Below are 24520 nucleotides of genomic sequence, written 5' to 3'. Positions count from 1 at the left end.
TCCTTAATTGTCCTATGGATGCAGCAGTTCTTTTGATAACAATAGTGGTAGGTGTTTCCCTAATAAAAACTAACAACAAAAAAATAAGCTCAGATAGGCTGTCTGATTTAGCAGTAGGAGAATCTCATCCAGGTGTATTTCCTTTCATAAAAGGGAAGTGCTAAATTTAGAAACAAGCGAAAGCAAATAAACGGAGTGATGATGATGATGGTGGCGACAATAACGTAGTGATGATAATAGCAATAATAATAATAGCAATGGTAATAATAGAGCACTGACTGTTCTGCAGAAAACATCCATCACCTTAAGATCACGCTTCCTTTCTGATTTTTCAACAAACGACTTTTACATCCTAGTTTACGGTAATAACGTCAGTGGTGTGTTTTTAGCACCAGCAGGGTTTGTGCTTCACAGGCATGGTTGCAGATTTCAGGCAGAACTGCCAAGGCATTAATGAAGATTTGCAGGTACGTTTTATCCTCCGTTTGCACTGAAGGGCGGTGCTTATACAATGAAGCGGCGCCAAGGATTATCATCAGGCACTGAAATTAAATACTCTGTGCTATTCAGCTGCTCCAGCCCCTCACTTGGACCAGGTAGCATCCTCCTCAACCGACCCTGGGCACAGTCAGCACCAGGCAGAGACTTCTCCCCAAGCCACTGATGTTGCTTCAGAGGCTGAGAGCGTTCAGCAGCATGGACCCAGGCCAGTGCCCACAAACCAGCTCAGCCCTGGGGGCTGGTCCCATCACCTCTCATTTCCTAGTGGAGAGGAGCCTGAAGCAAACAGAAAATTCAGACGTTGTTCTTGGAAGTCAGTGTTCTTCAGTGGTTGTTCTCAAAGCGCTGGGAGAAAACAGGGGGGGTTAAATCTTCATTTCCCTAACTTCATCAGTCAGGGCTAGGTGACACTGAGGTCACGAAGACTTCTTCATAGACTGGAGATTTGGTGGCAGATACTCTTCTTAGAAAACCAAAATTCCTTTTTTTTTTTTTTTTATATCTTCATGATTAAAACGGTGGCTTCCATTTGCAGAAAATCCCTAAACTGCAGGGTTCTGTCTTTGATCAATTCCCCAACACCTAAACCTTCAACTTCATTCTTCTAAAATTCCTTCTGACATGGGCTCGGATACCTGTTTGTGATTCTTCCACCCCCCCACATCCCATACACATCTGAATTAAAAAAAAAAAAACTGCTTCAGCAGAGCATCTGCTTGGAGGAGAGGAGGGAAAGTCCCCTTTCCAATAACTGCAGGGGCCATTCTGCTCCCAGGGGCTCCCTCTGGCTCCGAGGTCCTTTTGTGCAGGCACAATGCAGGTTGCTCCAGGAAGGCTCTCCTTTGTGAAGGCTAGTCCCACGGAGATCATTACATTGGCATTTTTACTCCTTGGCATGGATTTACACCGGGGAAGCAAGGTGGCAGTTGGGTATTTCAATCTTGTTTTCAATTATAAGCATTTCATTGTTGAGTGTGCTGTTTTATTACGTGATAATTAAATATGAATGATCGCGCATTCATCCTGCCAAAGCGGCTGTAGCCTAACAAAACCAATTCCTCTTGTCTCGCTGAATGACTTCGGAGGCGAAAGGAGTGATCTATTTGCTGCTCCTGATTTTTTTTTCTGTCCCATTGTTTCAGTATCGCCAGCTTCAAAATAGCAAATCAGGCAAGTAATTACGGGCATAAATCAGAGGAGGGATCAATGGGAGGTCAGCACTGCTTTGCTCGTAGCCCGGCTTTTCTCAGCTGTCTTTTTCTGAACAATAGAAGTATGTTGCTGTTAATTTTGTGGAGATGGGGCAAAGCAGGGCTTAAAGAGGTGTGGGGAAGAAAGGCAGACACCACAAAAGACAAAATTTGCCCTGTCACATCTTCTGATTGCATTGCGGACCTCTCCTGGGCGGAAAATGAGCAAAGAGGTGAAGAGCAGGATGCTGCCCAAAGAGGGAGGTACTGCTAGGCCCGCACATGCCCTTTTTGGAGCACCATTCATACTCCCCTGCCTCTGCTGGGGATAGTCAGGGCTCTAAAAAAACAAGTCACTGCTACAGGGGTAAGTCTGCTGGCTGAAAATCAAAGCCTTCCACGTCAGCTAAATGCAGTGTGATGAAAAGATACGACTCGGACTGTGTTTGCCTTTCTGGCCATCAACACAGCCACCTCTCCGGAGTATCTCACTGTGAGCTTTGACCCGATTAAAGCAATTACCATCCTTTTTCTGCTGAGCCCTTCCCCGCGGCCCTCTGCCCCTGCCCCTGGTCATCACATGTCATCAGCCTGCTTTGCATGGAAACATTTCCTTTTAGACCCCGGTCCTGCACAGCCCCCTTTCACAGACATTTCTTTGTTTTAGCCCTTCGGTGCTGCTCCCCCAGCTTTGGGTCAGGTTTTATGGGGATGTATTTCTGCTAACACCGTCTCTGCCAGTGTCGCAGTGCTGGCGGGGCAGTGGCCAGGCTGGGCACCACGCTCGGCGTCCAGCACAGCACGGGCAGCACGGGCAGGCTGCAGCTCACAGGGGGACACCTCCTGGGGATGAACGGCCACAGGGACTCTGCTTAAAAACCAGGCGAGTTAAGGGAGATACAACCTTCGATATTTAGCCAAAGCGCATCAGATAAGCAAATCTGTTTTCACTAGAACCACGCTGATTTATGGCCCCGGCCCTTAATCTGTACATCTCATTCTCGCAGAGTGTTTATAAACATGACGCAGCACTCGATGGGAGTCAGCTGCTGAAAAATGGATGCGATCGCTGCTTACGGTCTTCAGATGGTGCTAGCTAAAAATAGTCGGGCTTTCTTGAGGGAGGGCTGCAGCCGAGCACTGCTCGCTTCCCAGCCCAACAGGAAGACGGCTGCTTCGGTCCGAGCTGAGAAGTGCTGGGCAGGGGGCAGGGGGCGGTTTGCAGTATCAAGACACAACCAAGGCCAGCACCCCATGGCATGCATCATGTGGATGTCCCAAAGCCATGGTCCTGCACAGGGATTTCCGCGTGCATTGGGAGGAGGCATAGGTAAGTATTATTTTTCCATCCTCCCCATGTGTCTCTAAGTCGATGAAGAAGCAATCCCTGGTGGTAATTCTGGCACACAGGAATGTAAAAAAAAAAAAAAAAAAGACGTGTTCACTATGCTACTTTCCACTCCAGCAGTTAGCTAAATATGTAGAAGTTAACACTGAATGATATTTTTTAGCTTATCCATACTTGGCAAATCAGACTCAGCCTTCCAGCTTGCCTTGATGCGGACAACTGGATAACAGCAAATTTCGTCACACCAAGTTTTTAAAACACAAGTTTTAAGTGTCTCTGCTGTTCGCTGCTGAACACCCACCTCTTAAATTGAGCTTTTTTAAGAGTGTCTTGGAGTTGTACGGTAACTCTCAGCTTATGGTGGACACTGACTTTGACCCTTTTGTTTCTGCATTTCTGCATGTCCTATTGTAAGTATTTTTTTTTCTGGCAATGGTTTATGGTGAAGTATGTGACTGGAGAATGTGACATCACTACGTGTATTTCTGGGTGAATCGCGGACTTTTCTGTTGTTTCGTTGGTCAGGTACTAAATGAAAGTCATTTAATCAAAGCAATTTTTTATTCCCAGACTATCGTTCGAGGAAATAAGCCTCGGAAGGATACTTCCATCAACGGCCTGCTGGAAGAGTTCGACAACATCTCCGTGACACGGTCCAACTCCCTGCGGAAGGAAAGCCCTCCCACCCACCACCAGGGCAATGCCAACCACGTGCCGAGGCACCAGGAGGAGAACGGGTACCTCACGTATTCCCAGTACTCCAGCGAGTCAGACACGACAACAGACTATGGCGTGGAAAAGTACAGAGACAAGACTCTGTACGGGGAAGAGCTGGACAGGTACTACAAAGGGGGCTATGCCACCAAGCAGAACGGGCACATGATGAAGGTGACTTCCAGGGACATCTATTATTCAGAAGTGACGCCCCTGAAGTCAGACCTCTCCAGGTTCCTCCCAGATTACCAGGCGCAGGTGGAGGCAAAACCCAAACCGCTCGAATACGGAGGCCTAAAGCTGGAGTACCAGAGGATTCCCAGCGGATCCTCGCTGGACTACAGAGACCCCTTCCCTTACACCCTGTCCCGAGCATCGGTGCAGAGTGAGTGCCCCAAGGAGAGGCTGGAGTACGGCGATGGCGACTGGGGGCATAGCCCAGGCAAGGACGACTACGACAAGAGGCCGAAATCATCCTACGTGGACCCGGCGAGCCCTCAGCCAGCGATGAGGCAGAGGTCCAGGTCGGGCTCTGGTCTGCAGGAGCCAGCCATGCCCTATGGAGCAAGCGCGTTTAAAGCACACCAGCAAGGACACTCCTACAGCTCGTACACCTACCCCCGCTTGTCCGAAACTGCAGCAGGCATCCCCAAGGTAACGTTAAGGGCCCTGGTGACGGTGCTACCAGGACAGGGAAATTCCAAAACGGGAATGCAAAAATTTGGGCACATGCAGAATATTGAGGGCAAGGAGCTGGGCTTGGGCACAAAGTGCCAAATGCGGCTGGTGGCATCCCCAGGAGCTGTGCAGCCATGGTGTGTGTGGTGGGTATGAAAACTCACCCACTTCCCTTGGGTATCTGAAAGCAGACATCATGGACCAGTGGTTTCAGATCCTGCTCTTCCAAAGTTACTCAAAGAGCAGTTTGGAAGTGCCCAACTTCCATGGGTTTTACCTGGGACTTCCGAAAGTCCCAAGTTCTGCGGCAGTTCTGGTAGCACCAGGAGTTCATGTGCCAACGCAGATCTTGGCAGGAGCTGAAAAATCAGTCTGGTTTGAGTTTCAGACTCTTTTTTGCATTTAAATTGTTACTGCTGACATCTCTGTGCCACTGAGAAAAGCGTTCCTGCTCTGCTGAGGGAGCACAGCCACAAGCCCAGCACGTTTGTGAGGCAGAGGAGCTGCCTGTGGCTCACCCAGCAGTGCCAGCCCACACAGCCACAAGGCTGACAGGTTTCTGGGTGCATTACAGGGTTTATTAACACTCTGCTGCTAATGAGAGCAGGGGCTTACCCCTCTCTGCTTCATTTTGAAGCAGCGAAATAAGATCACAGTCTCTTCTCTCACCCAACACAGTTGTAGGAAACAACGATGAAAAAAGAAACAGGCTCAGGGTGCAAAAGAGCAGCTCAGATGTGCTACCTACCAGCAGCTCCTCTAGAGATGCTGTGGCCTGCTCAGCCTCCTCCGAGGCACACAAGGAATATCATCCACGAGGCCACCCCACGGGACTTCCCATAGCTGGCTGGTTTGTCCAGCTGAGGGAATAGCTCTTTGCTCACCCATCCAGGCACCTCGCTCTGATGATGACCCGCATGGTTATTAGATGGAAAAGCCTTACCAGATGACAGATGCCTTATTAGATGACATCCACTGTTCCACAAGAGGGGGTTTCCTTTTTTTTCAGTGCAGATCACACTGAGCATTACCAGGTTCCCTTAGCAACAGGCACCGAGATGAGAGTGCGTTTCCCAGGGCTGGAGTGGCCCTGGTGTGCCGGCACGTGCCAGATGTGCTGGGGTTGGCAGTTGTCAAGCGCCACCATCCTTTCTGCTGCTCAGTGCTGATGTGCACAGCACGTTTTTGTCTGGGCTGTCAGCGCTGAGAACCTGGTCCTGGCAGCTTCAGCCCAAGAAGTCGTCCCATAGCCTCATACCAGAGGCGTGCACTCGGGCTTTGTCTGCTTTGTAATGCTGAGGTCCGAAGTTCTCATCAGCGCCCTGTGGTGAAATGAAAAAATGAAACAATGCTTTTTTTTTTCTTTTTTTTTTTTTCCCAGATTTCATCAAAGCACAAATCTGGCCTTTTGAGTTTGAGGGTAAATTATGGGGGGGGGGAGGAGAAAAGTGACCACATCTCCTCCTGCGCGTTTTCTGGGCTTGGGCTGTGGTGAGAGGGCTGCGGGTGTGCAGTTACCTGTGTGCAGGGGTGAGGAGTTAAAGCATGAGTTCTGGGAAAAAAAAAAAAGATTCACAAGATTCATTGTGAGCTGTTTCTCCCCTTAGAGCACCAAAAACACTCCTACGGGCTCGGTACGGTGAAACTGGATGATTCACTGCTAGATGCAGCAGTTTCAGTCCCCAAACACATCCGCAGCTCCGGGGAGCGAACGGCAGCTCCGTGCCTCGGCTGATTGTTGAGGAGGCTTCTTTTCAAGGAGGCATTAGTAAGATAATGGTTCATTAAATGGGTTTACGAAATGAGAATCAGGGCTCAGATCAGATATTGTACAAATGAGATTGGCTTTAAAGAAGAATTAAAAAGGGAAAAAAACATAAGCGCTGAAAAAGTCTGCAGGCACAGCTGTGTGGCTTCAAAACGCATTGAACAAAAGGGAGCCACCTCAGTACTGCCACATCCCAAACCCATCCCAAGTCTGCGTACTGCACGAAGGTCTCCTCCTATTTCTGGGCAGCCTGTAGTGCAGGTTTCTCCTTCACCCTCCTCTTCAACCCAGGCCCTTTTGAACTGCACCCTGTTACTTTGAAGCTCCTTTGCCATCACTTTTTTTGCAGTGGTTCCCCGTGACCCTTTCCTGTCCCTCCTGCCAGGGGCCGTGGTTCCTGCTCTCCCTGTCTTTGCCCCATCGCGCCGCACCAGGGCAGAGGTCTCGCTCTCACCTGGCCACAGCTCAGCGCTGCTCTTGCCCTGCTGTGTTGTGCAGGCACTCTGCACCAGCAGGATGTTTCCAGCCCAGTGAAGGCAGAACCAGGAGCCCTCTCCTTTTTTCTCTATTTTTCCATTCATGTGTCAGGAGCTTCCCACAAGCACCGCCATGCGTGGAACAGGGAGTCTCCAAGATTTCCAGCGGCAGCTCGGTAGAGACGAGCCTTTTCCCTTGCTACCCCCATGTGATTTACAGCCGTCCCTTCCACACCTTTCATTTCAGCAAGCCGAAACCTAATCCAAGTGAAATCTTATTTTCCATTTACCGACAGGCAACCCCATCTTGCCAGGGGCTGCCTGGCCCCGGGGAAGGAGCTGGCTCTGGCTGCAGTGCTGTGGCTGCTGTCACCACCGCAGCCCATCGTGCCAGCACTCGCGCTTTCAGCGACTGCAGATCACCCAGGATGGGGGCTGCTGTCATCAGCCTGGGAGCTACCCTGAGTTTGCACACGGCATTATTTCCACCTTTAGCAGCAAAAATTGTCTGCTGCAGGGAGCTGGGTGGTGCTGCGAGGCAGCCAAGTGACCCGCACGGAGCAGCAGGGCATCACCGTGCGCTGCGGAGCTGTGATGGATGGCGTGTCACAGCCTCATCTGCCCCCTTGACCTGCTGGTGCAGGAGAGCAGGGCTGCTTTTTTCTCTCCTTTGTAGTATTTAAAGGCTTTCCTTTCAGCAGGTAATTGCATTCAGTAGCAGAATGGAATTATTAGTAGAATAAGGGTGGTCAGGTTTGCCCTGATGCGAAGAACTGCATACGGATACAGCCCGGGAGGAGAGGTGGGGCTGATTTGGTCACTCGTGCTCCTGTTTTTTTGTAGGATTGCTTGGCATTCAGGTATTGCCTGGGTTTACCTTGTGCTGCAAGCTGGTTATCAAATGCTAACTTCACAAAGCTTTCGATAATTTGGAGAAAGACCGCTCGGCCCCGGAGTTTGCCTTTTACTATGTCAGCACAGGGCATGCTCAGTTCCTCGGTACGGATTTATCTAGCTTGAATTTCTAGACTGGGCTTTCCCCTTCTGAATTTTAAAAATAGGTTTTTTTACAGTCTAATCGCTAATTCGGGTGGCTCTGTGTACGGAGATCTACAGGACGGACGGGGTAACCGAGCTCCCCTCCCTGCCCTGAAGCACCGGCGCAATTCTCGGTGTTAATCAGCTTGGCGGCCGCAATGCCCTGCGTGCAGTTCGTGGTGCCCTGACCCCCTTCTATCCACAGCTCTCCGCGTGACGGAGGAAGCGCGAGGATGCCCCGAACCACCTGCACGTGCTGTCACACCAGTGCAGCCTCCCGGCCGTGTGGCTGAGAGCTGTGGCTGCGGCAGGAGGGAACCCAGAGGGCAGCCCCGGTGCCGAGGCCTCCCCCTTCCCGCTGAGGAAGAGGCACGAGGAAGAGGCGAGCACTCTCCCCGCACCCAGGCTGGAAACTCCTCCTCGCTGCGCAGCGGGGCGCGGTGATAAATGGATGCTGCGGCAGATTTTTTTTTTTCTCTTTCTCTTTTCCTTTTTTTTTTTTTTTTTTTTTTTTTTTGCAGTCGTAGCATAAAACGGTCAAACGATGTTCCACCGCAGAATTCAATTTCACAGTTCAGTTGGGTCCTTGATTACACTGCCAAATTCAGATTAATGTGCGTTTAACTAACACGGATCAGGGGCTCCTGGCTGGCAGCCAGCAGCAGGAGCAGGCCCCGGGAGCTGCGCCGGCTCCGCTGCTCTGTCCACCCCCTGCGCGCCGCCACCCAAATTGATTGATTAAATGAATTCATCGCCGTAATTATTTGTAATTGTGCTACATCGCCAGCCTGTGTCTGACCACCCCCCCGCCCCTCGATGCTCCATGTGTCGTCAGGAGTCACATACGTTATATCATCAGTGTGGAGCTGCTGTTTTCTGGGGAAAAGGAAAACCATGTTCTTGTTTCGGATGCATTTTTTTGTCTTACGTCCTTTTGTCTGTTTGGATGGAGACGAGGTGTTTTGTTTGTGAAGGTGCAGTATTCATCTGCTTGCAGTGTGAGAAGCTTAGAAAAGCTTGGGAGAATAAAAGAAAGGAACCTGCAAGGGACAAAGGCCTCCCTCCGGGATCATCTCCTCGCGATTCTCTCTGATTTCAGATGAAAATTAGCAGTTTCGTGACACCGCAGTTAAGGAGCGTGTCACTTCAGAAAATGATTTAAGAAATGGTAAATTGAATTAGTCTCCTCGTCACGGCTCGCTCGGAGGAGGTCCCTCTGTAAACTCCACCGGGTGGCTCCCAGCTCTCATCTCAAGCAGGTCGCGTGCTCGCCGAATGGGAACTCCCCGGGATTTACCCCGCACCTTGAATTTGGTGCTGCTTTGCTGTTTGCTTTGTGGTCTGCAGCTCTTAAAAACCCTTAAAGACCCTGCTCTTTAAAGCTGAATGGGGATAAAAAGGGGAAAGAGAAAACTGAAACAGGATGGGGGCTGCATTTGCTCTCGAATTTGAATTTGCAAAAGGGTTTCTAGTTGTGATTGGGGTGGATTATTGGAGAAAATGGCCCAGAGAACCTGCAAGGAACTGCAAATACAGAGCAAATACGTTTTTTTGGAGCCTATGCTGTCATTAAACAAAGATTAGGATGTCTGCAAATGGGTACCTGGCCATAAAAATGGATACCAGCGGTGTCCATTGGACAAGAACGGGTCCATGCAGGAGCATGCTGTGCTGGCACCCCACTGAGCACGTCTGGGGTGCTGAGCACGAGCCGAGCGGTGAGGGCTGGCTGAAAACCCGTCTCTGCACCCATCTTCACCTTCTGCTTTTGTGTTGCAGGTGGATTACGACCGAGCGCAGCTGGTAGTCAGCCCGCCGCTCTCCGGGTCGGACACCTACCCACGGGGCCCAGCAAAGCTACCTCAAAGTCAGAGCAAAGTCAGCTACTCCAGCAGCAGCTACCAGTACCCCCTGGTCTACCACAAAGCGTCCCACTATCACCAGCCACCCCTCCAGCCCGGCTCTCCCTATATTTCCACCGCCTCCTACCCCAGCTCCCCCAGTATCACTTCAAGTGCTTACCCTCCGCCCAGCTGGGGCTCCTCCTCGGACCAGCAGCCCTCCAGGGTGTCCCACGAACAGTTCCGAGCCGCCCTGCAGCTGGTCGTCAGCCCCGGCGACCCCCGGGAGTACCTGGACAGCTTCATCAAGATCGGGGAGGGCTCCACGGGGATTGTCTGCATCGCCACCGAGAAGCACACGGGCAAGCAGGTGGCCGTGAAGAAGATGGATCTCAGGAAGCAGCAGAGGAGGGAGCTGCTCTTCAATGAGGTGCGTTGCTCCGGGTAGCGCGGCCTGAAACGGGGACTGAAGACCCACTGTGGCCCTCAGGTCTGCCTAAAAGAGGTGCTGAGCCCTGTGCTCGTCTGTGGTGTCTAAAATAACCAGACCGGTTTCAGATGAGCTACGGCTCCTCCTGGCTTCACACCTGTAACATGGTGGGAAGTCACAGGGAACAACTAAGAAATCTACCAGCTGGTGCATGCAGCCTGCAGCTGCATAGACACAGCCCAGTTGCCTTTTTCACACCGTTTTCTGGTAGAGTTTATTCCTTGAGGTGGAGGATCCAGACTAACCCGACTATTTAAGAAGCATATGCACCGTACTCGGACATTCACATGCTTATTTTATTCTTCCTTTCCCTCCTAATGCTTTGCTTTCTTGTGGGTTAGTAAGCAAAGAGCTGACCGTCCCTTTTTCATGGAACCATCTATATTAATTCCCACATCTCCTGAGAGGTTATAGCCAGTTCAGAGACCACTGCTGGTTACACAGAATTGTTTTTCCCATGCCCATTATTTTAAATTTAAGAACACTGATTTTCCTTTGCCATTTTTTCATCCGTCTGTTCGGTGCTGTGGGTTCCTTCTGCAGTGTGAAGAGTTTCTCCTTTTTAATTCTTACCCTCCTGTAGACATCAGTGCTGTGTATTCTCCTCTCTTTTCGAGATCACTTACTTACAGATACGCTGATCAATGCCAGAAACACTGCAGGTCCCTAGGGAAACCTCTTGTGAGAAACACTTGATCCTATCTCTTGTTTCCTGAATTTTAGCTGTAGCAGGCTCCTCGTTCAGCACATGGAAGTCTGGTTTCCTTTCACATTTTTTAAATACTGAAAGATTTTCTTTAAAGACTTCTGATCTGGCACCTCCTTGAAATCCCAGCAGACTAGTCTCGAGCAGGACTGCACACTGTAAAAAAACTCTAAGAGGACTTTGAGGCACAAATTTCTATGCTGTTCCCTGTTATATCATACTGTGATTGTTAGTGACATGATAGCAGCTACTATTTCCAGTAGCTTGCCGAGCACAGAAGCTGGATCAACCTGTGGTTGTTTCGGTCTCCCCAGGGTCCCCTTGAGCCCAGGGGTGACACTCACCACTTCCTGCGCTTTGGGTGCTTACAAGCAATGGGTTAGTCACAGTGGTGGCAGCTCAGCCAATTTGTACTCCATTTCCTTTAGGACTTGAGGTCAGCACTGTCCTCCTGGGTGCACTTGTCACTGTGCATTGTGCCAGTCCCTCCCGAAACCTCCTCTACTGCCATTTGGCCAGAGACAGACCCTCTGCTGCATCAAACACAGCCCTACAGAGGGAAAATTTGGGCTCCCTGATGGCGGAGAGGGTGCCAGACATCCAAGCCATGGCCCGATTGTTGCTTCCTAGGAGCTTTCCAATAAACCTTGCTCATTTCTACACAGTTCTCCTTTCTGCAGTCCATGACCATGCTGGGTATTTTGGCTTTATTTTGCCTCTGCTGGAAGACTGCACTGAATTGCTCTGCGTAGCTCTAACAGAGCATCTCATGAGTGGTAACATCTTGCAGCAGGTTGTACATGCTGTGCGGGGCCAGGCTGCTTCCCTGACACGCTCCACTCACTCGCCTCATCTGAAAATTTCTTTCCAGCATGCCTCCCTCCATCTACACAGGGGCAATCAAAGCCTTCCCTTGCTGTTCTTTTCTGTCCCATTCCCCTTTCTGGCACCCCTCACTATCGTGTGGCTGTTGTCCCCACCTTGCCTGAGCTGCTGTTCCTGTAGTCCCAGTCCTGTACGTTCACTCCTAGACGTGGTGCTCAGGCTCACAGGGATCTGCTGAGGCATCCTGCGCCTCCGCTCCTACCTGGCGTGCTCACAGCTCTAAAGTAAAGCTTGGCCCAGGATCTGTTTTGTGTTAGTTGTAAAATGAAACTGTAATCATTCAATTAAGCTTATTCTCCTTGAGTTTTGTTAGTTTTGTCCCATGCTTTACACAAGAACCCAGCGCTTCTCACGGCTGCACCTCTGGACAAGGTGTTGTCCCAAATTCCCAGCTCTCCTACAGCTTTTTGTTTTAAAACTTCAGTAGTTCAAAGCACTGGAAGTCAAAACAGTAAGTACATTAGAAATACAATTGACCATGGAGGCAAACACATCTAGCAGATTTCACAGGGAGAGAAATTCCTGCTGACTTGAAGGGGTTGTGCATGACCGCGTCCTCCCTAACCAAGGGCTGGAGGCACTGAGGTCCAGCGTTGCAGCCTGAGCTGGGGGACGTCCTGCACCCAGCTGGTACGAGGAGCAGGCATGCAGGGCACCTGTGTAGCAGATTCACCTATACACCATGACTCAAGACACTAATTATTCCAGCACTTGCCATTACGATTTATAACCACAGAGTGTTTTAAAAGCATAACTGCACACCCCTTCTTAGCCATCATCCTTTCTGCACTATTAAACTATTCGGATTTAAGTGAAGATGCTATTGCATATCCAGACAAGCTAGACTGAAGTGAGGAATGAGAAACTATATCCTTGTAGTTCTTCATTTTAACATATATAATAGCAAAATGCACAATTAAGGCAACATTTGGGAGCACCCAGGAGCAGAGTGGAGCTAATCTTGGTCCCTCCCAGTCACTCGAGCTATAATGCCTATCGGCAGTCTGCTCCCTAACCCCACAGCTCCTGTGCTGCTCTCCCCATTTCATTGCCCATGGTGTGGTCAGCAGCCCAGGGGACTCAGAGCCCTTTAATGCCTTATAATTGCCCCTATATTATCAGCTTTCTGTTAAGATTCTGTGCAAAGTGGCGTTTACTTCCTGATGAAGAAGACTTTGATGGGCTGAGCAATTGATTGGGTCAAAAAAATCATCTGTGTTGTACTGAAAGCGCCTGGCAGTAAGAAGGCACTGAAGTAAACAGTCCTGTCCCTGCAGTATGGCATAAAACACAATTATTTACCACTTATAATTTAGCAACTAAAGATTCTTCCTTTTTCCTAATGCATTTACGATGACTGTTATTTTATGTAAATAGATTGATTTTGTTTATGCGTTGGCACAAGGATGAGTGAGGCTGTGATTCATAGCAGAGCCTTTACTAAGCACAGAGAGAAAAGTACAGCGAAAAAGAAGGTCAGAGAGTGCTTGTAGCAATTCACACACCCCCTTTCTCTTCCTCACAGGTTGTAATCATGAGAGATTACCATCACGAAAACGTGGTTGACATGTACAACAGTTACCTTGTTGGCGATGAGCTGTGGGTTGTGATGGAGTTTCTGGAGGGCGGCGCTTTGACAGACATAGTGACTCACACCAGGTGGGTTGGTGCTCGCCTCACGCTGAGGAGAGCAGAGGGGGTGTCCCCTGGCCCCCTGGAGGGGGTTTTGTGTGGCTGTATGTGTCTGTTTATATAGATGCACACGCATCACACATCTATACAAACATGCAAAACGTGCATAAAATACGCATGCATGCAAAAGAGATATATAAATATATACATGGATGTGCTTACATGGCTATATATGTGTGTGTCTAGAGAGACATACAGCTATAGAGAGAGCTACACATACAGCTATACCTGCACGTGTGCGGGTGCCTATATACATACATACACACACTGCAGCACGCTCACTTTACCAGCATAAGGAAGCCACTGCAGATGAATTTCTGTCAGTACAGGTGTTTTTTTTAAATAGAAGGGAAAGAAATATCTGGAAGGGCTTGCTGGTAGACAGGGATTTGCTGGAGCTTTCAGTGTTAATTTAGGAGAGATGACTTTTATCCGTTAGCTCCCCAAATGTCAAAAAAAAAGCACTTCTTTTCCCCTTATGGTGATCTGTATTGTTGTCTTTGCTGTCATAACTGTGTCAGTTGTAGGGGTGATTTCTCTTGATACTCATAACCCACATAACTATGCTGTCAGAAATGTTAACTGCAAGCTGAGCCTGAGACATAATGTGAAAATTATTTTTATATCACAGTGTTTGTGCTTACTGTAGAGCTGGTCCCCATGTTTCAGTTAATATTGTAAAGCAATTCGTCAGTCCAAAAGCTGTAGTGCACCGACCAGTGCCTCTTCTCTCTTCCAGTTCCTCTTCTGAGTAGAGCCATTAGATTTTGCAACCCACCTTACATCTGCTCTTCACTCACCTTTTTCCTGATAAGCAGAATAAAATGGGCTCGGAAAGAGGAATACTGTGTTTAATTCTTCCTTTGGAATAAAGAAAATAAATATTTCCACACCAATCCAGTGGGAGAGCATTTAAGCGAGCAAGAAGAAAAGCAAAGAGTAGCAGCAAAGAGTAGTAAATCAGACATGAAAATGGCTTCCCTCATGGTTTAGTGTTACTCTTAGCCAAAAAAAAATAAATAAAGTTTTATTTTATTTAGGTATTTTATTTTTACATGTTGCCTTAGCTGACATGCTAAAATAAATCACAATATTGCAAGTCAGTTGTTAACCACCGCTCCCCAAAACATTAAAAGCTCTATCCGAGGTATTTTCTGACAGGAGTTTAACAGCAAACAGCTGTTCCCAGGACACTGCTTCTTAAGAGCTGTCATCTATTTTTTGACTCAGAATAGTCATTCCTTAATGTTCTGTGTTTTTTTTTTCTTTTCTTTTTTACATTGCGTGACCTTCTCTTAAAGGTGTTGCTGAAATATTGCAAATAGCATCACCAAGTTAAGGCAGAAATGCTTTAAAGCTTCTGCGGGGGTAGCAGAGCCACTGGGGATTGCCAGCAGGGCAGCAGGGCCGCGGCACGCAGCCTGTCCCATCCGTGGCTGCCGTGCTGCAGCAGGTGGCTTCTCTAGAAAAGCACAGAAATGACCCAATAATTCTCTCACTGTATATTTTTCTGCTGAAATATCCTCAATTTTTTCTAATAGTTGTAAAGGCAAAGGAAATGCTCATAAAGTTACACCCAGGGCCTGCTGTTTTGCCTGCACAATTAGAGCATTTCTCGTATTTATTCTGTGCCTGATTCCATCCCAGTACTGATTTATCTTCCTTGGCAGCAGTAAGGTTACTGTAAAGAAGGCATTTCCATTATTTCCCAGAGGGAAACAGGCTCACTGTAACACGCTTTATCGCATAAAATACTCTGTTTTTTTTTTTTTAATGCTAGAGGGAGACTTCCCCAGACCTTGTCGCAGAGCTGTTCCTTACACAGCATCTCCCTTCTTCAACAGAAGCAGGGCTGGAGGGTCGCTCCAGAGCTGTTGCCTAGCAGGGCTGCTGGCTGTCCAGTACTGGTGTGGACGGGAACTTGGTGCCTCTCACTCACAAGGAGTGAGGCACCCCTCCTTGCTCTCTTCATTGATGCTCAGCGCGTTTTTCCACCTTGGTGTTTCAGGATGAACGAGGAGCAGATAGCGACCGTCTGCCTGTCTGTCCTGAGAGCCCTGTCCTACCTGCACAACCAAGGCGTCATCCACCGTGACATCAAGAGCGACTCCATCCTTCTCACAAGCGACGGGCGGGTGAGCATCCAGCATTTCCCCTGCTGCCTCTCGCTGGCATGCAAGGGGAACAGGTTGGTGGGGGCTGTCATGTAACAGCTGCATGTGTGGCTTGTCAAAGTGACCCTAATTTCAAGAGTCTGTCTTCAGCCCATAAGCAAATGTTACACGTTACTGCTGAAACACCCCCCTGGGAGAGCAGCTTGTACCAGAGGTATGTGTAGGAGCCTGGTGACAGTACCCTTCCCATGCTTTCATTTACTTGGGTGGCTGCTGCTACCAGGGAATCGGTCTTTGTGGTGTGAATGAGTGAGGAGGGAAGGAGAGAAAACGATGCACGTGACCTGCTTAATCAGCAAAATAAAGTTTGCATGCAAAAAAAATACTAAAATACCTCATCACTGTTCAGTCCCAAAGAAATTCCTGTTTCCTTACAAGGAACAGGGTGGGTCTGAGCCGTGGTACTTGTGGGCACACAGCCATAAAACCTGAGGCACCTAAAACTTAGGGCACCCCAAGCCTTGTGTTAAAGGAAGTGAAATCGCCGTAACATGGAAGACCCTAATTTCTGCACTAGTTTGTGTCTCACCTTGTGGCCACATTATAATAATTCATTTGAAAACGAAGGCAGTCATGGCCAGAGAGTCCTGTCGGCAGGGTTTGCAGGGTTGCTCTCGTGGAGCTACGCACGTGTCTAAGTCAAGGCTTAGGGAGCAGTTGGACTGAGCCCAGGAGCACCCAGGCGCTCTGGAAGCAAACCTAGATCTTCTGGTGCAGAAGGTAAAGCCTTCGGCTTCTCAGTCCCACTCCGATTCCCTAAGCAAAGGCTCGCTTTTATAATTCACTTCCCATATCACCAAGAGAGGGATTTCCTGCAGCGGTCACAGGCTGCTCCCGTTAATCCTGGCGGGGAAGAAAATTCTACGTGTGTAGGAGTTTTTCAGTTGCAATTTTGATCCATGTTGCTGAAATAGCATCTGATCTGCTTTCAGGCTCTGCATACAGTGCCTCATTATACTCATTACTCCAGTACTTATTATCTGCATTGCAGATTTCTTCATGGCTGTGTTGTGTAATTATCTTTTTTTAGAAAATCGTCTTCTTTTATGTACTCGAATGAGCAATAGATATGCAAAACCTCTTGTACTCCTACAAAAGGAGATCGGGCTCTGCTTCCAAAATATGCGTTATTTCTCCCATTCTTCATCCTGTAAACTGAAAAATACATTTAGCATGGAGAACTTGGCTATTATTGGCTTTGTTTCAGAAATACCAACAATCATTTGGCAATTCTGTCAAAAATAATACCCTTAGTTTTTTAAAAAGCAGGGTCTGTACCGAATCAGAAAGAAAACAAATAAGTGCTTATAATAAAATGCTGCTCTACACAATGCTGCAATTTATGAAACTTCCCACTTGACTTGTCCTGGAGCTTTGGGCTCCCATCGCATCCCCAGGTGCTGAGTACACAGTTGGATACACGGTTAATGGACCTTGGGCACTGGCCGTCTTCACACTGGGTGGTGTGTAGCTCAGGGCTCTGGGGCTATCTTCATGTGGAACAGCTTCCAAGAAAACCTCAGTGGTAGCTTCTAGGCCTCCAAATAAATAACTTGGAAAACAAACAAACACAGCAGGCAAGGCTCTGGGGCGATCTTACAGCAGCCTTCCCGTACCTAAAGGGGGCGGCAGCAAAGCTGGGGAGGGATGCTTTGTCAGGGGGTGTAGTGATAGGACAAGGGGTAATGGTTTAAACTAAAAGAGGGTGGGTTTAGATGAGATATTAGGAAGAAATTCTTCACTCAGAGGGTGGTGAGGCGCTGACCCAGGAGGCCCAGAGGGGCTGTGGCTGCCCCATCCCTGGCAGTGCCCAAGGCCAGGCTGGATGGGGCTGGGGGCAGCCTGGGCTGCTGGGAGGGGGCCCTGCCCATGGTGGGGGGGTTGGAACTGGGTGGGCTTTGAGGTCCCTTCTGACCCAACCCCTTCGGTGATTCAGCCTTAAGAATTGAGCAGTTTCTGGAAGGCGATGATGCCACCGAAACTCAGCCCAGCATATTTTGTCTAGGCTTGGAGGAGTTTTCACCTTGGTGTTGTACAACCACAGGGAGCGGGAAGGTCATAATTTTCCAGCATTTTTATTGGGGGAAAAAAAAAAATCTGCATATAAAGTACAAGCAGGCACATGATGCAGCAAGAGCTGCTCTCCGGAGTGCTCGTGTATCCCGTTATTTCTATTTCAGGTCACTGTCACAGCTACTCAAGGACAGTGCCGCCTTTAATTCCTGAGTTCCCAGCACTGGGTGCAGGTCCCCTCATCTCTTGCAGCCGTTTTGGAAACGTCTCTTCTACCTATCCCTGCCTGCCCCAAATTAGCTCCCTTACTAAAGGGAGAAGGTTTCTAGTGATAGCCTGCAGTGTGAGGGCCTCATCTTGAAAAATCATTGGCTGGGCTATGGCTTTCTCTGAGCATTAAATTATGCTCTGTGTGGAAAAAGAAAAGGGGGTGAATGCCAGTTGTTTCAGATGTTTTTTGGCAAACTCATAGATCATAAACCCCATATAAATAAGAGGAGTGATAAGTACCACTTGCAGTATGTACATTATTGAATATTAGTATACGTACGTGCGCTGCAAACATGGTGTTTATATATTTGCAATAATAGATTAATTATAAATACTGCTAGTTTGGAATGTTTTGCTTTCCAAGTTAATGTTTTTAAAATACTATAAGCCAGCTATCACCTCTGTAGCTTCTGCTGGCTGAGAGACAAGGAGCTATGACAGGTGATCTTAGTAACGAGCACCACTGCCGGCCTCTCCTACTTCTTTCCCTTCCTTTTCAATTAGCCGCATGTTCCCCAGGACGTGTTGTTGTCTACAACCACACTTCCAAAAGTGTGCAGCCGCCCTGTCCCACACTAACACCGCAGCTCGTTCCCAGCCCCAGCAGCTCCAACTGGAGACAGGGGTCTCCTGGGGACACCGGTGCCCGGGGCGAACATGTGCCTTGTTAGTCAAGAGAGGCTCTTTCTTTTTCTTTGCTTTCCAGATCAAATTGTCCGACTTTGGGTTCTGCGCCCAGGTGTCAAAGGAGGTGCCGAGGAGGAAGTCTCTGGTCGGGACGCCGTACTGGATGGCACCGGAGGTGATCTCCCGTATGCCCTACGGCACCGAGGTGAGCGCAGCACTTGTGTTTGCCCCAGAGTATTAACACCATGCCATGTTTGAATGTGTTTTTTCTGTGATGTGTGGGCAGAGAACAACTGGTTAGAGCACTGAACGGTGTCTTGCACTTCCAGAGATAAAAGTGGAATAGGCCTGTCGGGGGGATCTGTGGCTCTGCAGGGCCGTAACCCACCCATTACGAAGCTCCCAGTCACAGCACACTTGCGCAGCCAGCCTGGGACAGTCAGCCCCTGGCCCTCCCTCCACAGAGACAGGGACTCCTCTGCTCCTCTGCATGGTCAGCTTCTACTTGATGCTGCCTGTAGGAACCGCTGCAGAGAGCAGCCCCACGCCCGCTCCCATGCTCTTTTCCCCTCTGCACACACAGGAGCGGAGAGGAGCTGTGCAGCCAAGACCTGAGAGCTGTCAAGGCACCTTCACCTCACGCAGACGGGCCTGGGCTGGCCTCGGCAGGGAGAGCTCCTCCCCTGTGAGCACCCTGCAGGCGCTGGCACTCACCTAGTGCACGTGGTGTTGTAGGAGACATTTCAGGGACAATAACAGCAGCTATTATTAGCCCATTAATAACACTGGAGGGATTATAAAGTGCCTGAACTTAAAGATACGTTAGGTTTCCCACTAGTAGGCAAAGCAAAAATAAAGTATTGAAGCCGAGGGAGAGTGTCGGCAAAGGAGTATATAAGTATGAACTGCCCTTGCATGTATTTGGGCTGGCAAATGACAGAAATTACAGTCATCAGCTGAGTGGGATTCTGGAGAAGTGTTGCAGTAGACCACAAAAAAAAAAAAAAAAAGTGTGAAGCTGAATCATTTTCCAAGGGGATTATATAATGTGCTAACTGCGACTGCAGGGAGTGGGCCTGGCCGTAGTAAATGCTTGCATCTGCCTTGGGGTAAGCAGGATTTCCTATAGTTGGTAGGATCCAGGGGAAATAGTGTCACTGACTGCGCAGCAGCTGCTGTACATCGCTCCTCCACGCACTGCACACCTCTGTACCATGGTGGGGCCAACCCAGGGTAAGTACTCGGTGGGTGCAGCTGGAGCACTGCACCACGGGGTGAGGTCAGCCTCTGCAACAAGCCTGCCTTGGCCATGGTTCCAGTGCACATCACCTAAACCAGCTGCAGACCGTTTTTAACAGCCTTTCTAATTTATTTCTTTAATGCTAACACTCAGAAACAAAAATTGTTTTCAGCTGGTTAAAAAAAAAAGAAAGGTGATGGTTCACCAGACTGCTGGCTTACGATGGATGCAGACAGCGTGTGTGCGCGTGTGCGTGCTGTAAAGTTTACATGCACCCCAGTGCTGAGCCTGTCACCCCCTCCCTGTGCTCCCAGTGGTGTTTCTGACCCACCCGTGTTGCAGGTGGACATCTGGTCCCTGGGCATCATGGTGATCGAGATGATAGACGGCGAGCCGCCCTATTTCAACGAGCCACCGCTGCAAGCCATGCGCCGAATCCGGGACAACTTACCGCCCCGGGTGAAGGACATGCACAAGGTCAGATGTTCCACTGGTGAGGAGGGTCTTGCACATACAAATGCTGTACTAAAGTCACAGCCACACATTGCCCTGCCCAAAGCATGTAGTGTGTGTTTGGGTGCCATCTGGAGCAGTGGGTGCTACATAAGACTGGCTGGGGGAGGTCAGGAGGTGTAAGCCAGCAGCACACCAGCCCTTCTGTGCCCGCCCTTGGCTTTGCTTCAGCAGTGAGTGGTGGAGCAGGGGGTCTGGGCAGAGCTTCGCCATCCAGGCACTTCCCACGCTGCCTGAGGACCAGAGCAAGGCAGCACAGAAGGCCAGCTCTGTGTGGGCTGGTGCATCTGTGCCCACTGCCAAAGCTTTGGGGATCTCCTATTTGACTTGATGATCCTTGTGGGTCCCTTCCAACTCGGGATATTCTATGATTCTACGATCTGGGTAAAGTCAGACCCATGCCCTCAGCAGTAATACCAGGCGTGTTACTGCTTTTCACACGCCACATAGAAAGCTCTGTATTGTGTGCTGTTCTGCACCACAGTGCTTTCAACATGAATGGCACGTAGAAGATGCACGGTCCTCCAGTTCAGTGCATCTTTGTCATAGGACAACTCACAGTGCCCTTTGTCTTCCCAAGAAAATAGCATGCAAAGACCCAGCGTAGGCTGGAACCGCTTCTCTTTGTCTGCCCCTAATGCCAGCACGCTGTTGCAGGTCTCCTCCGTCCTCCGGGGCTTCTTGGACTTGATGCTGGTGCGGGAGCCCTCGCAGAGAGCCACAGCACAGGAACTGTTGAGACACCCGTTCCTCAAACTGGCTGGGCCCCCTTCTTGCATCGTGCCCCTCATGAGGCAGCACAGACACCGCTGAACCTGGTGACGTTTTGGGAGGAGGCTGGTGCAGAGGCCAGGTAAGGGCCGTGCAGGATTCCCAGTGGTTGCATGGGAGCCACGGGAAAAGGCGAGCAAAACCTTGTGAAGGAAAACCCACCCTGTGGAAATAACGCGGTGCATGAAAAAAACAAGGGAGAGCTTCCTGGGGCTGCAAAGGACTCGGGGGCAATCCTAGCCACCACCTGCATAGCCATGCTCTGCCACAGACCATGGCTGCACTCTCATCTTGGCCATCCAGGCAGAAGGCGCCAAATGCAAACAAAGTGGAAAAGGTAATTAACAGTGGATAGCACAACCAGAGCGAAACACCAGACTTTCAGTGCAGAAGGAAAGGCTACGGCACTTCTATTTCAGAAGAACATTTTTCTGGCAAAAAAAGAAGCACTTTTTAATCTCAGTCATAGCAGCGTAATGTATTTTGAAATGAATTTGTAATTTTCTGTACAGTACTTTTGATAATTTGCAGTACTTTGTCATGTAACTGTTGTGCTAGTTGAAGTTATAAGTGTAACTTAGCAAGAATTTGAGAAGATAAAGTTTCCTACTTTTTTAACCCTTTTGAATACGGGAAAAAAAAAAAAAAGTCCTTTAGAAAGGAAGAAATTTTGGCAGATTTTCCATTGGGGTGATGAGAGCATTCATCCCACCGTCACAGCAGCCTGAAGAGCGACGGGAGCCGACGCTACCAACACTGTCAGAGCACTCGCGTTGGGTGCTTGCCCTCTCAGGGCTTCTGGTTACGTGGTTGCAGTCAGAGCTTCTGCTGCACACTGCAGGTCGTCAGGGCCTCCCTCCTCCCTCCATCGGTGGGAACTAACGCATCAGCTGTACCTTTGCTCAAGGGTCATCTAAAAACATGGCGCTCCCTTCACTTTACGCTGCTGCAATGTCAGTTTTGTTACTGCAAAAATACCTGTTAGTTATGTCATGCTCTGGAATTTGAAAAAGGTGTTCTCCAGATTGGGAAGAGACCTTTGTAATACGTTACGAGATGTTTGCCATATAGAAGAAGTTGTGCTGCTGTCTAGACCTTTTTGAATGTTGATACAACAGTTGACTACTGCGGTACATTTTTGTGTTACTTGTTGGATGAATTTGCATGTTAACTGTAGGCCTAAATAGATTTGCCTTTAAAATTTTTAGAAGTGCTTCATAATTATTTCAATGATAAATTAAATTTATTTATTAATTAGTTCTTTTTAATTATGTATAGTATGAAAGCCATGTTTTTCCAATTTTTTTTTACTGACCTCATTTTATAATACCGTTAAGAAACACAAAGCCAGTTTTGTGAAGACACAGTTATCTTATTTCTTATTACAGAAATTTCATAGTGAATATATTAATTGTTATTTATTGTAGCAAATTATAACCAAACATCTAAACCTGGCAGGAGCTGTTTCTTAAAGATCTTCCTCCCAGACAAAAGATTTGCCAATAGTAAAGAAGCTCTTTTCGTAGTGTCCTTTAAAAAGTGACGTGTGAAGGGAGAGTAAATTTAAAAAAAAAAAAACAAACATAAAAACAAAACAAAAAAACAGAGAAGGGGAGAGAAACATGAACTTGAACATTGAATAAATGTTCTTATGTGTGTGCATCTCACCCCCCACTGCATTCTCTTCTTAACCCTGTTTGCACATTTCAAGACCCTTCTAATGAAAACGTGTTTAGCTGAGCCTCTGCCCTGCCACAAACATGCTCTGCCGGTACAGACCTGTGGAAACCCAGCAGAGAGCATGAGGGCTCCTACTGAGTTTTAAAGTGTTTGCATTTTGTAGTCTTGACAACTCAGGAAAAAAGGCTGCACCAGTAAAGGCAATGGCATACAAGTGAAACTGTAATACTAGACACAAAACTAAACTTTTTTAACCATCTTTGAATAAAAACGGGGTTGGTGGGTTTTTCTCTTTAATAATTAGCACATTTTAGACTGTACAAGTGGAGAATTTTCTGCAACTTTCTTATCATTAGATACTTCAAACAGTGTTCATCAAGTTTACTGAAAGTTTTGTCAGTTTCAAAGTTTTTTTTTTTCTTTTTTTTTGTGAACACCAGCTACTGGTGAGACAAATGCACATGCAAGTTAAATAAATGAATAAATAATTTTGTTTTCAGTGTGGTTGTTCTCCGTACCGTGTTTCTGTTTTCTAAATTGTGTTCCAACACATAACATATGGCCAAGACAATAACAAGAAAAAAGAGGTTCCTTGTATATACATACACACAATATATATGTTTATATATATATATATAAAATAATTATAATATAAAATAAAAATACATAAAATATATGTATCTTATTTAACTTACGTATCTTAGCAAACAAGGAACAGCAAGTTGGACGAGGCATAATGTTTGAAAAAGAGCCTCCACATGACTGAAAGAAAAAATTCATCTTTAAATTGCCTCAGGGAGGAAAGTGCAAAGGCTTAGGGTGTGCAGTGCAACAGGGTGCAGAAAAAACATGCGGCCTATGATCTAAATACCCTAAATAAATTATTTAAAAAAAAAAAAAAAAAAAAAGAGGAAAAATAATGACAATAAATAATGATGCAAATGCATCTCAGCAGCCTTTGCAAAAATCCCTGACCTGGGAGAAGTGATTAGCACACCCACACTGCTTTGTATATGAAGTACTCCAGAAAGACCATACCAATCAAAACATTTCTACCTTCCTTTCCCTGTCCCCTAAAACAAACCTTTCCTTTTTCCTTACATGGCCTTAATTTTTGGCTCGTAATCATTCAGCGCACTTACTTACCTATTAAAAGCATTACTTGGGCTCCTCAGTAGCAGCACCAGTCAGCTAATGAATATCTGTGCTCTTATTTGCTCTCTTTAAGTCTTACAAGTGAGATTTAGTATTAGGCCATATGCTTTTGGTTAATGACATCAGTAAATGTCTCAAAATACATCATTCATTTAAAAAAAAAAAAAAAACTTTACTTTGGACATTTCACCCACAGTCCCTCCAATAAAGCCAGAGCCAGTCAAACAAGCCGGGCATAATCATGTCCATTTACCTTGGGCTCCTGTTGTCACTAATACATGATGTTTTTTTCTTCAGTTCACCAGTTCTTAAACAGTTTGCAAATACTTACATAAATGCAATAGCAGAGGCCAGGGCATTTATTGGCAATGTAACTCCCTTCCTCAGCAATACATCAGAAAATTATAATTAAAGTTCTATTCATAAGTCCTTTGCAAGTCATTAACAGCTGTTTTAGTAAGTGCTTAATTATTACAGGTCCTCATAGAGCTTAGTAGCTTGATAAGTTTCTTGTATTTACTCAACGTTGTACCAGTGTGTTCATAAACATCCATAAAGCAAAGTGTGTTCGAGCCTGCAGCTAGCTCATGATCACAGAATCACAGAATCATTAGGCTTGGAAAAGACCTCTAAGATCATCTAATCCAACCATCACCCTACTACCAATGGCGCCCACTAAACCATGTCCCTAAGCACCAAGTCCATAAGCCATTTATGAATAAAAGCTAAATATGAAATTAAATGTAATAT

General features: G+C 47.7%; 1 protein-coding gene across 1 annotated transcript in view; it reads left to right on the top strand.

Moving 5' to 3' along the window:
• PAK5 (p21 (RAC1) activated kinase 5) overlaps positions 1-21568 on the top strand; it is a 56433-nt gene extending 34865 nt beyond the window's left edge. Inside the window, exons 3-9 of the mRNA XM_032185848.1 lie at positions 3610-4407; positions 9493-9984; positions 13161-13294; positions 15336-15462; positions 18491-18616; positions 19994-20128; positions 20822-21568. Coding sequence (XP_032041739.1) covers positions 3610-4407; positions 9493-9984; positions 13161-13294; positions 15336-15462; positions 18491-18616; positions 19994-20128; positions 20822-20977 — 1968 coding nt within the window. The 3' untranslated portion in view covers positions 20978-21568. The remainder of the gene's footprint in view (positions 1-3609; positions 4408-9492; positions 9985-13160; positions 13295-15335; positions 15463-18490; positions 18617-19993; positions 20129-20821) is intronic.
• Positions 21569-24520: the final 2952 nt, after the last annotated feature.

This window comes from Aythya fuligula, chromosome 3 (assembly GCF_009819795.1).
Source record: "Aythya fuligula isolate bAytFul2 chromosome 3, bAytFul2.pri, whole genome shotgun sequence".
Lineage (NCBI taxonomy): Eukaryota > Metazoa > Chordata > Aves > Anseriformes > Anatidae > Aythya > Aythya fuligula.
The sequence above is the reverse complement of the archived record's forward strand: the minus strand, read 5'-3'. Positions and strand labels throughout refer to the sequence as shown.